The sequence below is a fragment of the Sphaeramia orbicularis genome, chromosome 17 (genome assembly GCF_902148855.1).
Source record: "Sphaeramia orbicularis chromosome 17, fSphaOr1.1, whole genome shotgun sequence".
In the NCBI taxonomy this organism is placed as follows: Eukaryota; Metazoa; Chordata; class Actinopteri; order Kurtiformes; family Apogonidae; genus Sphaeramia; species Sphaeramia orbicularis.
This window is the reverse complement of record NC_043973.1, coordinates 47,726,363-47,743,140: the sequence shown is the minus strand read 5'-3', so window position 1 is coordinate 47,743,140 and position 16,778 is coordinate 47,726,363. Positions and strand designations below refer to the sequence as shown.

The window sequence follows — 16,778 nt, the reverse complement described above, 5'->3', positions numbered from 1 at the left end:
TCATCGATGATGGGAGTCTGTTTATCAGTACCTATCAAACATTCATCACAAACATAGAACGCTTCAGAGTTATTCAGAACAAACTCCATCCAGATTGGAGATATAAATTATCACCATCCCACCTGCTTCAACTGCATCTGGAAGTGGAAAATCTTATATAACATAATTCTTGCCCAGATGTCCACGGCTCAGTCTCAAGAGGTAAAATGAGAACATTTAGCAGCACATCAGCAGAACCGTAAAATATGGAGTTACACTTTCAAACAAAAACTCAGACTTTTATGCATTCATTGAAAGTAATCGACATTCTTTTCAACAGCTGTTGTTTTAGTGATATTTGATTGAAGAGGTTTATTAAGAATAGGATCATTTCAGTGCTACTAAAAAGTATGAAATACGCTGGATCCGAAGTAGCATTTCAGAGGTTTGGGTTTGTCTTACAACAAATAATCAGACGAGCAGAACCAAACCCTGAATCATCCTCCACTGGCACAAATGGAGCAGAACCGAACCCTGAACCAGCATCTACTGGTATTAACAGAGCAGAACCGAACCCTGAACCAGCAGCCTTTACCAACACCAAAGCCACAGCAAAACACAAAATAATCAACCACCTCAATGGATAAGATGAACATAAACAACATCACTGTTGTTGTTTACTTGTTAATTGATCACTGATTGTCAGTATCCAATTATAAAAAATTATAAAAAATTATATAAAATATTTAGTATTACTGTGAACTGAGCAGCTTCTCAACAGCAGTAAACAAACCCACTAGCTGTTCTCTTGAACAATGTAAGTGCTACTTCCACAAACAAATCTGGCATTAAATAAGCAAATACGTTCTTAATCCAACAGGTCCAAAAACAGGTTTGGATTCTGCTCAGATTCTTGCTAATTCTCAGAACAAATGTCCATTTTTTCACAGGGTAAAACTCCAGGACTTATAAAACCAAAACCTGACACTGACTGACCATAATCCATCCCTTATACACCGCATGTAGGTGAAAGTGAAAGTTCATTATCGTGGTAACAGGGATGTTCTGCAGTTGTCTGTTATTGGGCATGTGCAAAACCATGAATACTTCAACACTAGTTGCTTTTCCATTGACCTTCAAATTGCATGAAAATAACTTGCACATAAAAATTTGCCTAATGAAAAAATGATAATTCCAAAACTCATTTTTTGACGAAAAGTTTTTGCGCTGGTAAGAGGTGGTTTTTCGGGTGTAAAGAAATTGATATATCATGCACAACTGCAATGGAAAGACCTTTTTCCACAAAAAGAGTCAAGAAAATAACAAAAATAAAACGAATGTTGACAGACGTTAAAATAAGCTAAGAAGAGTTTTAAAGAACCCTGGCGTGGTATGTGTGGACACACGAGGAAACCAAATCATTTTTTAATTTAGTACGGGATAGAGAGGTAATATACAATAATAATGAATGTATCAGTAAATCAACAAGATATTTACGTTCGTCGCCATGTTTATGGAATGACTTCTCGTGTCACCTCGCAATAATAAATAAACAAATCATTGTATTTGTGATTTAATGGAAAAAACTGACATTATGCACTTTTTTTTTTGACATTTAGCAAATATCGGTAAAGTTTTGCGCAGATGTCCAATGGAAAAGCGATTAGTGAAATATAGTAATTTGACATTTTTAGCTAATATTAAATAAACAGGCTGCGAACATGCTCTGGTTGTCTAATGCCTCCACTTAATTTTAATTCAGTTAAATAAAAAAAATTAGAATATGGTTTCAGTAAAAGGTTCTTATGAGGGTTGATGACGCCCCCTAAATGCTATAGCTATAGTAGGACTCTGTAGGAGACTCAGAGATGTTGCACACTGATAAAATGCGTCATTAAACCAGAGCACATGAACTGGATAATTCAGACCAAAACCAAAAACCACTGGTTCCGTCCTCCCCCGTGGGCCGTACCTGACTCCATGAACTCTTGATTGAAGCTGCTCCAAGCCTCTTTGCTCTTTTCCAGGTTCTCCTCCATGACTTTGATGTCGGCGAAAGGACAGTTGCATTCTGGGAAGCGTGGCGAGCACCGGCACCAGCAGTCGTTGTTGCGGCAGAGCAGCTCGCCCTCGGAGTTACACGCCACGTAGCTGAGGGCGGCCTCCACGAAACGCCCCCGCAGGAACTCTGGGAGGACATCCTGTAACCCTGGAAACGAGAGAACACACGGTGAGATGACTGGTCAGGTTCACAGGAAATGAACCGACATGATGAGAATGTAGAAGAGAAGAGAAGAGAAGAGAAGAGAAGAGAAGAGAAGAGAAGAGAAGAGAAGAGAAGAGAAGAGAAGAGAAGAGAACCAAATACAATAGAATAGAGCAGAACAGTATAGAATAGAACAGAATAGAATAGTATAGAACAGAATAGAATAGAATAGAATAGTAAAGAACAGAACAGAATATTATAGAATAGAATAGTATAGAAGAGAACAGAATAGAATAGAATAGTAAAGAACAGAACAGAATATTATAGAATAGAATAGTATAGAAGAGAACAGAATAGAATAGAATAGTAAAGAACAGAACAGAATATTATAGAATAGAATAGTATAGAAGAGAACAGAATAGAACAGGATAGAATACAATAGAATACATTTTCTAATACATTTTTTTTTAAAAAGTAATAGGAAATTATCAACTAATTAACAATGATCAATTATCCCAGAAAATATAAATTAAAAAAAAAAAACATATATACATACATACACACACACACCAAATATATATATTAAAACACTCTATTAAACACAATTAGAACAGCAATTTGAACAATATGTACTACTCAATATATTATCAATATAATTAAATAAATAAATATAAACATAGATGTGATAGTTTTGATGCTGTTGTTTATTCATGCATGCTGTACCGCATTTGTCCAGCAGTCACCGCCAAAGCGTTCTAACCATAGCAACTTAATTGTAAAGTTATTGTATTCCAAAATTATTAATATCCCCTAAAATATTCCTATAAACTTGACATTTTTGCTAGTCTCTTCATTGACTAAAAATACATAAGTATGACAAACTGCAGCAGTCAGCTCTGTACGGATTTAGTGTGAATCCCCGGACGGACACACACACACACACACACACACACACACACACACACACACACACACACACACACACACACACACACACACACACACACACACACAGGCCACTTGGCTTTTATAATATACATACATATACATACACACCAAATATATATATTAAAACACTTTGTTAAATACAATTAGAACAGGAATTTGTACAATATGTACTACTCAATATATTATCATTGTAATTAAATAAATGTACATAAATAAGTGTGAAAAATTGTTATGTTAAGAAAATAGAATATACATTTTTACAAAAAGACATAAAACATGAACAGACACACTATAAACAGTATGTATATTTATGAACTCAAATCTATATAACAAATAGTGCACCTATGTTTGGATAAATATTGAATTGTTATTGCAAGAACAGAGGATTTTGCTCAAACTGCAGGTGAGTATTACACAGATGTAACAAACAGACAGGTTACATTTCATTTCACCAGCGCTGATTGTCTCCTTTTATAACTACGCATATTTAAAGCTACATCGTGTTTTCCAATTATGTGATATATACATAAAGGGCAGTGACATAGAAATGATAGGTCCGTCTGAATTCCAATAAGTATCTTAGTAGAAGCTATTAAAAAGCTCATGTGTAGTGCAGCCTGTACACCATCATCACCCACTGAATATTACATAAGACACTGACACTAATATCATGTCTTGTCACAGCTGAGGCCAACAGAAGTGACATGCATAGAGGCGGTGAATCATCAGCTGCATGTGTCTATTGTGCGTCTAAACAGAACAAACTCTTCACCGCGTTTCAAGCCGTCGTTGGGGCTGATTTACATACAGGCTGCAGTTTGCCTCGGTATCATCACAGGGACAAGAAAATAGGCTGTTTTCTCCAGAGCGACTCGGTGCAGAACACTGTCAGACACTAGTACTGTAGTCGCATATACAATAGGTTTAGAAACCTGCCCAAGGGCATGTTTGAGCAGGTTTGGGAGCTATCAGTAGCAACTGTCACCTAGTCTGAAACCACTAAACAACCTGCTGTTCCAAACTGCCAGAGTCTGTTTCCTACCTGTGGGTTTTATTATTTATTTTTGGTTCTGTTATGTAACTGAGATGCTTGATGAAGGATGGAGGCTGAAGTTTTTCTTGTTTGTCTGTTTAAAAGCCTCATGGACAGTGATAGTTACAGACACGACAGGTGTTAAAATCTGGGTTTGTTCTCATAATCAAGGTACAGATTTAATGCAGACGTCCCCCTCCTTTGCTCCTTTTCTCTCAGTATTCAATACGGCTTTTCATGTTTTTCATTGGTTCTGGTTTTTCTGTCTCTAAAAAGTGAAAGTGATGTTCAGCGTAGGCTGCAGTTAAGCAGATTTTTAAGGCTTGTTCAGGCTGCAAGAAAATTACTGTTTATGTTGGTGCTAAGGCTGTGAGATCTGGCAAAAAAATCTTGATAATTTTATTTTATGTTATTTTATTTTATTTATTTGCACATCACAAACAGCAAGAAAAAAAAAATTAAAAACAATTTTCATGCAAGTAACACTACTGTGCAGGAGAGGATAGAAGCCAAAAAAGGCTTATATAAATACCTCCCCAGAATAAACTAAACACAGAAAAAAAGAATAAAAATATAACTAAAATCATAATTTTGAAATAATAGTTTTGTTGATGTTTATTTGATAGATGGAAAAATATCCTAACAAGTGGTGCCAGGGACAACAAACCCCGCCCCTTGCACATATTGTAGTTCACTTTGGCATTTATCCAGCTGATGTCATCATGTCTATATGCCAAGTTTGAAGTAAATTAAAACAAAATTGATGTTTTTATAGACATCTGAAATTTCGCCCATTATAAGTAAACAGGAGATTTTTTTTTTTTTTTTTTTTTTTTAATTCATAAAAAATTTGAACTTTGACCTACTTTTCCCAAAATGTAATCAGATTTATTCTGGGTCACTCTCAATCTATAAACCCAATTTGGTATGAATTCAACCAACAGTTTTGCTGACACAGACGTGAAATTTTAGCCATTATAAGTAAATGGCGAAAAAAAGATTTGAAAAATTCACTAAAAATCTGAACTTTGACCTACTGTTCCCAAAATGTAATCAGATGTATTCTGGGTCATTGGCAATCTATAAACCCAATTTGGTGTGAATTCAACTAATAGGTAACAAACAAACAAACAACGAAACAAACTGAACCAAAAACAATACCCCTTGCCCAAGAAAAACAATATTTACACAATGTTTGCCATGTAACAACAGATGTCTGAATTTCCCATGTGTACATGAATGCAGCATTATATCTGTCAGTGCATTTTGCCAAACAATGAATATTTCAGTGGTTTTGAGGTGAAACAAATGGTGGCAGGAAATGAAACTGTTCATCTATAAATGAAACTAAAATGCACTAATACTGATATACTATACTATTACAAACAAAAACAGCCTTCACAAATGGACTCAAATCAGGGCTAATCTACCCACATGTGATGCTTCGCAGGTGAGTAAAAATGTATAAAGCTTATCATTAGTAACCCTCAAAGACGTGAACAGCCAACAGCGACCAAAAGCATCTACTGATCTAAAATGTTAAATAACCTCTGAGCAAAGTGGAGTTGGATCATATGAACTCAGGGCATCTGTTACAGCTGTTAGTGTCGGTGCAGCTGGTAGAACATCAGCAAATTAGTCATAAACAGAATAAACATCCACTCATAAAGCACATTTTTCCTCTAAACCTATAGCATACAGTTTTTAAGTTCAATAACAATAGAAAAATACAGCTACAATACATTTTTGCAAATACCTAACAGAGATATGCTCGCCTTGGTACCATTTCTGCATCAGCATTTTATAAAGATTAGCATAGAATATATTTTCTAGTAACACGTCTACAAGAGCATTTATTGTATGTGTTCTAGAAAACACTGACAACTTTGGAAAATAAAAATAAAACATGGGGCTTCAGGCACAACAAACCCCACCCCTCGCATAGATTGTAGCTTATTACATTACATATAAAGTGATTTAAACATCAAAATGTGTTTGAGCTGTAAATTTAAATATTTGACCCTTGAACAATGGTGATAATACACATGAACATGGGTAAATATATTAAAATATGCATTTTATAACAGCTAAATTCACTTCTTCCTGTTTTAAAACCTTGAATCTTCACACCTCGACGATGACGCCATGATATTTGTAGCTATAAATCAACATCAAAACCTCCACCTGACAAACTGAAATAAACAGTTTTATGTCCTTATTCTGAACCACCGGATTCACACAAAGGCAGTGGTTTGGCCTCAAAGCCATGGCCTCCCTCAGATACTTTGTTTGTATGTTCGACTCTAAAATAACGCATTAAAACTCCAGTGACGCAACAGCTCCGGCTGCAGAAACGGCCTTTTTGTTTTTGAGTCTGGTCGGTTTAAGAGGCATCAAGGCTTCAGTTCCCTATGGAAAAGAACTGTGACAGTATGAAAAGGCAGCAAAAATACTCTTATTACAGCACTCATGTAAGCAGATATTGATTTTCACATGGGCCTTTCTGAGGTTAGGTGGTAAAACCGGTACAAAAAACTCAAACTAAGCGTCGTGTCTGTGATTCTCTCACCTGATGTCTCTGAAATACAACATGTCAGATGCTTTCCAATAGCATTTTTAGATTCACAAAGTTGGTGTATTAGACTCAGAGTGAGATAAGTGTGCTAAAGTTACTCTAAGAAAATACACTATGTGGACAAAAGTATGTGGACACGTTGAATTCAAGTGTTTCTTGTCTAACAGGGGTCTGGGATACAAAACAATAATGACTAATGTCAGAATATAGTTTTATATTGAGATAAATATCATTGCATTGGTTAGTTTGGTTTAAATTGTTATCTTTGATTCCAAAATGCCTCAGAGATGGTTTTAATTTAATTTATCTCAACATTGATTTCAGTGACAATGATTTTAAATTTTCTTCCTCTGTTTATCTATCTATCTATCTATCTATCTATCTATCTATCTATCTATCTATCTATCTATCTATCGATCTATCTATTATTTTCCCTTTCTCTTTTTTTATTGTCTTGTTTTTTTCATATTGTTAATTTATACTGCACTTGTTTATGCTTTTTAAACATGGTTGTTAATTTTTGTTCACAACTTTATCATTTTTCCATAGCAACAACATTGACATCATGAAAGCATTTCTTACAAAATTTGTGAACTTGCCCCCCCCCACCATCCAGGTGGCATCCTCACAAATACATATAGTTAATATCTTCATTCCATCTTTTCATAATTTTTTTCAGTGGTTGTTTCTATCTGTTCATGTTTGGCTTAGGGTTATGTGTTGTGTCATGGATGAATCTTGTTCAGAAAATCAAAAATCACCTTCCTGTATAGTGAATGTTTTATTCATTCAAGACCTTTGAAAGAAAAGTAAATGTTCTACTTCTACATTTCTACAATATTTTTCATGCTCTGACTTTAAATAATAATTTTCTACCACAACTAACCATCTATTTTCTTCACATCTCGCTGAGAAAGAAAAATCTCCCATTATATGTGGATGTTTTTTATCTCAAATCATCATGAACAGGACATCTTACAGCTGCAGGCATGATGTGTCCCAATATTTTTGTCCATATAGTTTATAAACATCAATATTTTCTTCATTTCCTTCAATATATCTGAATACTTTTGTCCATATAGTGTATGTTTTGGACAGTCTAGGGAAAATTAATATTCCATTAACATAATATTAATATCAGGGCATTTTAAGGACTGTTATATTTAATTGCCATAGAAAATAACAAGTGGTCTGATAATTATTTGCACATTTTCCTGTATATTTGCAGTGATGTGTGAAGTAGCCGATGTCTAAATGTGAATAAAAGTAGTTTTATTTACCAGCATTTAATATTTACTACGTCAGTGAAAAGGGGGAGTCATTCAGTTCTCACCAAATCTGCCATCTACTTTATGAACTCCACTCCTTTCAGTGCTCCACAGCCGCCTCCTCCTCTATAATTCAAGGACATACATTACAGTTGCATGTTACTGCATGAGCACAAACCCGCCTTTTTGCTGTCTGAGCAGTTTCGTTTACTGTTTTTTCAGAACCAGGGCTGCATATGAACACCACGAAACAAAACAGACAGTGAACATACTATGAAGAGATTAATTTAACTAGAAATACCAGATTAAACCCTTTAAAGACTACAATCATAACAGGCCTAGATTTATTTGTCGTTTTTGCAATAAAAGTGTCAGAAAATGTCTTTTTTTGCCCATTCTTTTGCACTGTTTTGCATTTAACATTCAATACATAAATATACATACATTTGTATAATATTTACAGCTAAAATCCAACTATCAATAAACTAACAAACCAGAAAAATACAGATTAAAAACAGTGGAAAAAAAAGCTAAAATCAGCAAAAACATGGCAAAACACTAGTAGAACACTCCAAAACAACACTATCACTATTATTAGAATGAACTGCAAAAACACTGCTAAAAGTAATAAGTGTCTCTCACGACTGCACTCTGCTGCTCTCTGCTCCGCCCACTTCCGCCTCTACCCCTCAGCCAATGCAAGCTTCTACCCTAATGTGTTATACCAGCGGTACCACTCCCAATGAGAAACATTGGCCAGGAGGCTCATAATGACGTAAAGGGGCGTTTGTTCAAAAAAGGTTGAGAAAAAAATGTGTTTTACAGAAACAGAAAGAACCGAATTTTGTCAAAAGCGCAAACGATTCGGGACTTACAATAATCTGAATGACGGTGGATGCAGAAATGTGGTGCTGGAGACACACACCGTCTTAAATCAGACTAAAAATAACTGCAGTGCGCTAATAAATGTGCCCAAATGTAATCAGTGCACGGTCTGTTAAACCAAATCAAACGCAGTGTCTGAGTGTGGACATGCTCCGTAATCGTACAAAAACAGCGGCATCGGCGTCAGAACCTTTATTAGACATTTGTTGTGTTCGTGCTGTTTTCTGGAGTCTTGTCTCTCGGTCCATGTCTGTCTCCAACTCTGCCTGTCTAATAATGATCAATTTGTTTGTGTCAAAAGCTTCCTCTCCCCTCACTTCACAATCTCCTTCTGGATGGTTTTCAACAGCCAAGTCAATCCCGCTGCGCCCCGCTATGAATATGCATGTCTTCTTCTTTGGTATTTACTCTTTCAATGGGTTGGAAAGAGATGTAATTAGTCACATTTTTCCTCTTCCATGCTTTGGCAGGTGCTTTGAGGTTGTGTGCAGTTGTTTGTGTGTGTGCGAGTGCTGGAAACACATCTGGCAGAGTTTCTTCATTTTGGAAAAACAGCTCTTCCCATCACCGATCACCATCCTGCTTTCTGTGTCTGAGGTCCAACTCACTACTGTCGATCCTTCTGCTTCAGTTTCTTTGATTTTGTGACTTTTACCACAATTACTACAACGGTTGGAGTTTCCAGTTGGAACGTATTTTCGAGTCGAGCATTAACCCATAAAGACCCAAACATCCACCGACGACCAAAAGCATCTACTGATCTAAAATGTTTAATAACTTCTGATCCACTAAACCTATCAATACATGCAAATAATTGGTGTAAAATAGTTATTCATCTTTTCATGGTCATCAGATATGACCCATTTGGACATTCAGAGGCTCCGTAGTTACCGTGGAAACACTGTCATCTTCTACAACATTAGATGCTTTTCAATTGACCCTCAAATTGCGCAAATATAACTTGCGCATAAAAATTTACCTAATGGCAAAAACAACAATTCTCTCTCTCGTTTTTCAATTAAAAGTTTTTGTGCTGGCAAGAGGTGGTTTTTCGGGCATAGCGCAGTTAGCATATCACGCAAAACTGCAATGGAAAGAAACTAGAGTCACGTTAATAAAAAACCTGGATGTTGACAGATGTTACAAGTGAAGAAGAACAGTTTTAAAAGAAACATGGTACAGTATGTGTGGATACACCACAAAACCCAATCATTTAATGATTTAGTACGAGATTGAGGGTAATACATAATAATAATAAATATATCTGTAAATCAACACCATATTTACGTTTGTTGCCATGTTTATGAAATAACTTCTTGTGTCATCTTGTGATAATACATAAACAAATCATTGCATTTGTGATTTAATGGAAAAACTGACATCATGCACTTCTGTTTTTTCAAAAAAATCGGTAAATATCGGTAAAGCTTTGTGCATATGTCCAATGGCAACTAGTGATTTACCAGTAAAACCCATGGAGTTGGATCTGTGACAGTGGACAGATACACTGGGTTTATGTTCAGTTAATAATTTTTCCTTAGTTTTCTCTGTTTCTGATATAATAACCTTTAACTTTAATCTGAGGTTTTACTAACATTTACACAATCAGTGAATTAAATATACGAAAATACATTCTCATTTTCATTGAAAAAAACGTAATATACAGAGGATATTGTCGTAATAAATGGTGATAAATCACTTAAAAAGGTTAAATAGAGAGAAAAATTCATTTGGGAACTTCCATAAAAGTAACACTGGGTCTTTATTTATATTATAAATGTAATAAAGTATTGTTTTGTCCTCGGTTGACATTTTGAATTTCAGAGTATTTCTATGAGTGCCCTATAAGGGGTTAAAAGAACGTTTATTTTCAGCTTCATATGGAAAGTGTGATAAGCTTCTGAAATACATAAGAACCCATGCAAACCCTGTGACCTTCAACCAGACCTTACATGCATTTTCATGTTCTTCCTAATGGACTTCACCCTGATGCATATGTAAACCTCTCAACACAAGCACCAGCTTTACATTGATTTTCCTCACACACCTACTATGACTGTAAAACTGTAATTCTGGGCCACGTTTGGGTTCATCCTCATGAATACGTTTCAACTTTTCACCTCTTGTCTTAAATATTCCGGGGCAGGTCTGCAGCTCTGATACTTGATGTTGCGCCTGGTGAAACTGGAGCACTGGAGCAGAAAGACAAAGGCTGTTTTGTGTTTCTGACACAGGTGTATTGATGTTTTACAAGAGGTGAGAGTGGAAATGAGGACGAGCCATTTGCCAAGTGAACCCCTGTCTTTGACTCCGCCTCCACCCACTTTCCAGCCGCTCACCTTTGACACGCGAGTCGTTATTACAGCGGCAAATTAGCATTCAGCGGAACGCCCATGGTGTTCATAATGCAACTCACATCTGCTGATCCAAAATGAGGCTAGATGTGGGTTTCAATAAGTCACATAATTTGTCTAGGGTGACTATTAACCCCTATTCGACATTTCATATCATTCAAAGGCCCAGCGATGCAATTAAGCTCACATGAATGTCACCGAGGTGGGGATGATACAGCAGGCATATTTTGGTTAAAAGGGGCCTTCCATATCACTCTCTTAAATTGTCAGATACTTATTGGCGCTGAAAGGGGGATTAGCTGAAAAGGAGTCATATACTTGAACATCTGAATGGATGCCAAAATGAAAGCCTTTTCAGCAGCTAAACTGAGGCAACTGAACACATCACTGAACATCCTCTATAGACAGCCACTTTTCAAGAAAGTTAAAAAAAAAAAAAAAACCTTGGTTTTATTTTACATTGACCACACCGAGTTGGTTATTGAAGTTTAATCAAATGAAATGATTAAATTCAATGCAACATCTGGTAAGTCTGCGTTGTAAATGTTATTTGAAGATGGAAAATTGTGTTTGGGTTACACCATGGCCAACCTCTAATCCACCAGATATAAGAAATTTATACTCACCCCTGAATTACAAATCAGACAGGAAATGTCTCCTTAAAAACAAGCAATATCTGCAGTGGAAGCTCTGTACTACATCTTGCTCTTTAGTGATATCTACCATCACAACCTACATGCAACCGTGCTTTAGTGCATTTCAGCATCATCTGTGGCATTTAGTGGTATTTCTCCAACCATGTTTAAAGGAGTGATGTATTTTCTCTTTTTTAAATGGAATTCTTCATTTTCCAACATTTCCCTGTGGTCTCCATAAACTGTAAATGCTCTGCTTGGGTCTGAATTCTTCATTAATTTAACTCCACAGGTCCATCTTCAACCCTATTTCTGAGTAATGACACCAGAAAGGTGGTTTGGAGCGCTGGTCCTTTAAATGCACATGAGCCACTTCAGGCCTCGCCCCCTCCAGGTTGTTGACCGTGCTGCTCTGTCCCTTTCAACCAACAACTGAACATTTTAGGTAATTGGCTCCAAGTCTGGACATATTTTCAGTGTGGACTACAACCGCTGCTGCTGACAAACAGTTATGTCGTACTGGAGAAATGTTCATCAGAAGTCTGGACCTTATATGTGTAAATATTGTGACGCAACAAGTTATAAAATGTAACAAATAAAGAGGGAATTAAAACAGGCTGTAGAAATCCATTCGTTTTATGCCAGAATGAATATAAAGATAGCTTTGCAGCACCTGGAGGGTTCAAATCCAAACTGTATGAACTATTAGGGTCCAAATACACAAATAAATGAACCACAGACTAATAAAAGCTGGTTTAGCAAAATATGACCCCTTTAAGGGCAATAATTAATCTCAAAGTGCGGTAGGTCTTATCCAAGGGACAAATAATAAACTATATACCCGTTCAGGTTGGAATACTTGTTGGTCAGGAGATGTGCTCCATTGCCGACACCGCATAAGCAATCAGAATTCCTCTGACACCAAATCCATGCTGAATAATTAGACAAATGTGTAAAAAAAAACAACACATTAAAACAGCTCCCGAGACATGATAAATCAAAGGCAGATGCTCTTTACACCCTGGGGTGGAACAGGCCATTAACACCCATCGGGATGAAGATGATGGCACAGAGCATTTTGGCTCCAGTGGCACCGGTTTTCATTTTCCTAACCCTAACCAGGTACTGGAGCCGACCTGTGTCTTACCTGTTCACCCACTGAGCCACAGAATCCATTGGGGACTTATCACATTACGTGTTTTTGTCTGCTTCTGGGTGTAAATAGTTAAATAGCGGCCATGTGGCTTCTTTCACCTGGGTGTAAATAGACACTGAGTAAATTAATGACACAGTGGGAATGTTGGGGTGAGGTGAGTCATGGTAATAAACTGAAACACAAACTTTAACAGGAGGCTGTGGAGAATCTGGGCAATGCCAGGAGCTAGTAATGGACTTATGCTGCATTCCAGAGTCCTGGGAGATGGGAAGTTTCCGACGTCCAACTCGGTAAAATGCATTGGAACGCCAAAGTCGGGCCAGATCGAAGTACCCCGACCTCACTGCAAACTACAATGTGACGTCAATACAACAATGGGGGTGTAAGTTTGCAATGAAAAGAAACTTTACAATGTATAATTAGCTTATCCGCCATTTCGCCTCTTCCATCTCCACCCAGAAGTAAGACCCTGGTACCAACAACTGCTCTAGAATAGGGGTAAAAACAACATCAGGGCAGTGGAGACACCTGTTGGAGAATCTGTGGGACTAATAACACAAATCACTATTGTATTTTCTGGAGCTGTCCAGTGATCAAACCATTCTGGGAGCAGTTACATTAACATTTAAAAACATCTTTATTGAAAAAATTCCCTTGAAGCCCTGTACTTAGGAAATATTTCGTGCGATAACTAGAATCTGAAAGACAAAAAAATGTTGTTAATGCTTTTGGCAGCAAATAAAAGAACTATCACTAGAAAATGGTTAAAGCCTGAAGCACCCACAGCTCAAGAATGGATCGATATCATACAGGACATTTACATTCTGGAGAAGTTGACATTTTGTTTTAAGGGTCAAAGGGAATATTTTTGCACTATTTTTGTCAAAACGGACAAACTATGTAAAGCCTGTATATTTGTTCTATATTCTACTAAAAATCTTGGATTACCAACTCACTCTTCGTTCATATTTGAGGTGTGGACATGGAATTGTACCCGAGAGGGAAGTTTTGTATGATCTGCCTCTCCGAATAAACAAAGAATGGAAAAAAAAAAAAAAATAGGGGTAAAAACTCTGGGCTGTTTGGATTGTCTCAGGTGGCACTGAATGAAGGTCACAGCTAGAAAAAAAAACCTTTGGAAAATAGTGCAGTTTAGGTCAAACATGTATGTAGGGATGGGACTACAGATTCACAGACTGAAAATATCACTGATGCAAACAAGAAAAAATATTATTATTAAAGTTAATAGCGCATTTACATGTATGTCAGAAGGATAACTTTACATCTCTTTAAATTATATTGAAACCTTGACATTTCTGCCCCCCCCCTTTTTTTTTTTGTTGTGGTTTCTTGTTAGTTTACTTGTTTTATTTTAGCTACTTTTTTTGTTTTGTTTTGTTTTGTTAATTAGACAATTGTATCTATTCTGTACTGATTACTTGTCAATATTGGATTTACATTAAGGATTGTCTTCTTTTGGGTAGGGTGGGATTGTGGGAGGGATAAAAATGAAAGAAGGAGAGAATGTAAGTCCTTTTTATCACATTACACTGTCATGCCTGTGAAATTACTTCCAATAAAGAAAGTTAATAAAAAAAAAGAAGTATAACTTTACATCTTTTTTCTACATGTGATCCTGAATTTTTGTAACCAGTTCCATAAAATACAGTTCTTTAGCTAAAAAAATGAGGCTATTTGAGAAATGATTGGTGAAACTAGTTTTTGACACAGACATTCACTTTTGCTTGATCTGACCCTGTAACGCACAACTAGGAATATGGAGGAGAATGCCAGTCCTGAAAATGGGTGGCCTTTACTCCACCAGAGTACATTCTACGATTCAGATTGGTGCTCCAGTGGAGGACCTACACTCCAGGTGATGGGTGGGCTCCTATTAGTACCTGGAGTTTCTTCTCTTAGGGGGATTTGACCTGGTCTCTACATTCACAGTCACTGGTCAAAAGGGCCCTGACAGCATCTTCATCACCAAACCGAAGATGCAACAGACATTCTACTCAGATACCATTTAAAGGATTTTGATAGAGTTTGACACCATCAGCTATTGCTACAGCTCCTCCTGAACTAAAAAGACCATGGCTGACCCCCATCAAGACCCTCCCCAACCCACATAAGAAGAGTTGGGTCAAGGCTGAGGTCAACTGCTGAGACTGGAGTGAGACCCACAACCACCTCTTCAGGCGGATGACCTCTGGAATGAAACTCTGCCTACACAGGACCAGGATGGAGATGCTCAGGAGGTGCTTCCACCCCCAGGCCAGTAGACTCCTGCATCTAAATCCACATCTGCAAATAACGCACCTCCATAATGCAATCATTATTACATTGTTATACTGAAATTACTTTAAATAGCTGCAATTATATTACAGAATGGTGCCAATCATCTTCATTTATTCAGTTCTTAGTGAACGTCTGAAAAAAATAAAAGAACCATTAGGCGCTTTTCCATTGGATGTACGCACAAAACTTTACTGACATTTACTAGATGTCAAAAAAACAGAAGTGCGTAATATTGGTTTTTCCATTAAATCACAAATGCGATGATTTGTTTATTTATTATCACAAGATGTCATGAGAAGTCCATAAAGTCCATAAACATGGCGACAAATGTAAAAATCGTGTTGAATTACAGATATATTCATTATTATTATATATTACCCTCTATCTCGTACTAAATTAAAAAAATGATTTGGTTCCTGGTATGTCCACACATACCGCGCCATGTTTATTTTAGAACACTTCTTCTTTCTTCCTCGTTTGTTATAACATAAATCAACATCGGTTTTTGCTTTTTTGTTTTTTGTTTTTATTCACGAGACTCTAGTAGCAGAAAAAGGTCTTTCTATTGCAGTTTTGCGTGATATACCAATTGCGCCTGAAAAACCACCTCTTGCCAGCGCAAAAATTTTTAATTGAAAAACGAGAGTTTTGGTGAGGCAAATTTTTATGCACAAGTTATATTCACACAATTTGAGGGTCAATGGAAAAGCAATTATTGATAAGGTCCAAAGTTCTACGCCAGTATGTGCAGAATTAAACTATTATTAGATGTATGTGAGAGTGGTGGCATAAAGGTAACAGAATAGACAACAATATCATTAATCACAATTATGTCCATGGCAATTCTTGCGTGGACCTAAGTATGTTGACACTTCCATGGTCACTTTGACTTGAAGTCACTAATCTAATACCACCCTGGTACTCTTCTCTGCATGTGACACTTTTGATTCGTTGATTTATTGATTTATTTTGCACATGTATAACATTAATCAAAGACATGATAAAACAGTAAAGGTGCAGTTAGAGGCAGAAAGCCTAAAATGAATTGTTTTAAAGCCTCCACCTTATAAATACATAAACATTATAAAAGGTATTAGACTTCCATAGTCCATATACATTAAGAATTCATTAAAAAAGAAAGAGAACATAAAAATATAAATCCATGCGATATCATAATTGATTTCCTTAAATACTTCTTAAAGGATGTTTCTGATGTGCTATTTCCAAGAACATGTGAAAATTGGCTCCACATTTTAAACCCTCTACACCTTATATTAGGGCTGTGCAATTAATCGAAATTCAATTACGATTTCGATTATTACACGCAATGATTACAAAAATTATGTAATCGAGAAAAAACAATTATTAATTTTGAGTTGTTTTAATTCACGCGCACGCAAGCTACCATGAGCTGCTCTGCCCCGCCCCCCTCTAAGCTACA

The 16,778-nt window shown here is 36.5% G+C and overlaps 1 protein-coding gene across 1 annotated transcript in view; it reads right to left on the bottom strand.

The window, feature by feature from the left end:
• The window catches only part of brinp2 (bone morphogenetic protein/retinoic acid inducible neural-specific 2), a 399,119-nt gene that overhangs the window by 81,360 nt on the left and 300,981 nt on the right, over nucleotides 1–16,778 (bottom strand). Inside the window, 1 exon segment of the mRNA XM_030160901.1 lies at nucleotides 1,952–2,188. Within this exon segment, the coding sequence (XP_030016761.1) occupies nucleotides 1,952–2,188 (237 nt within the window).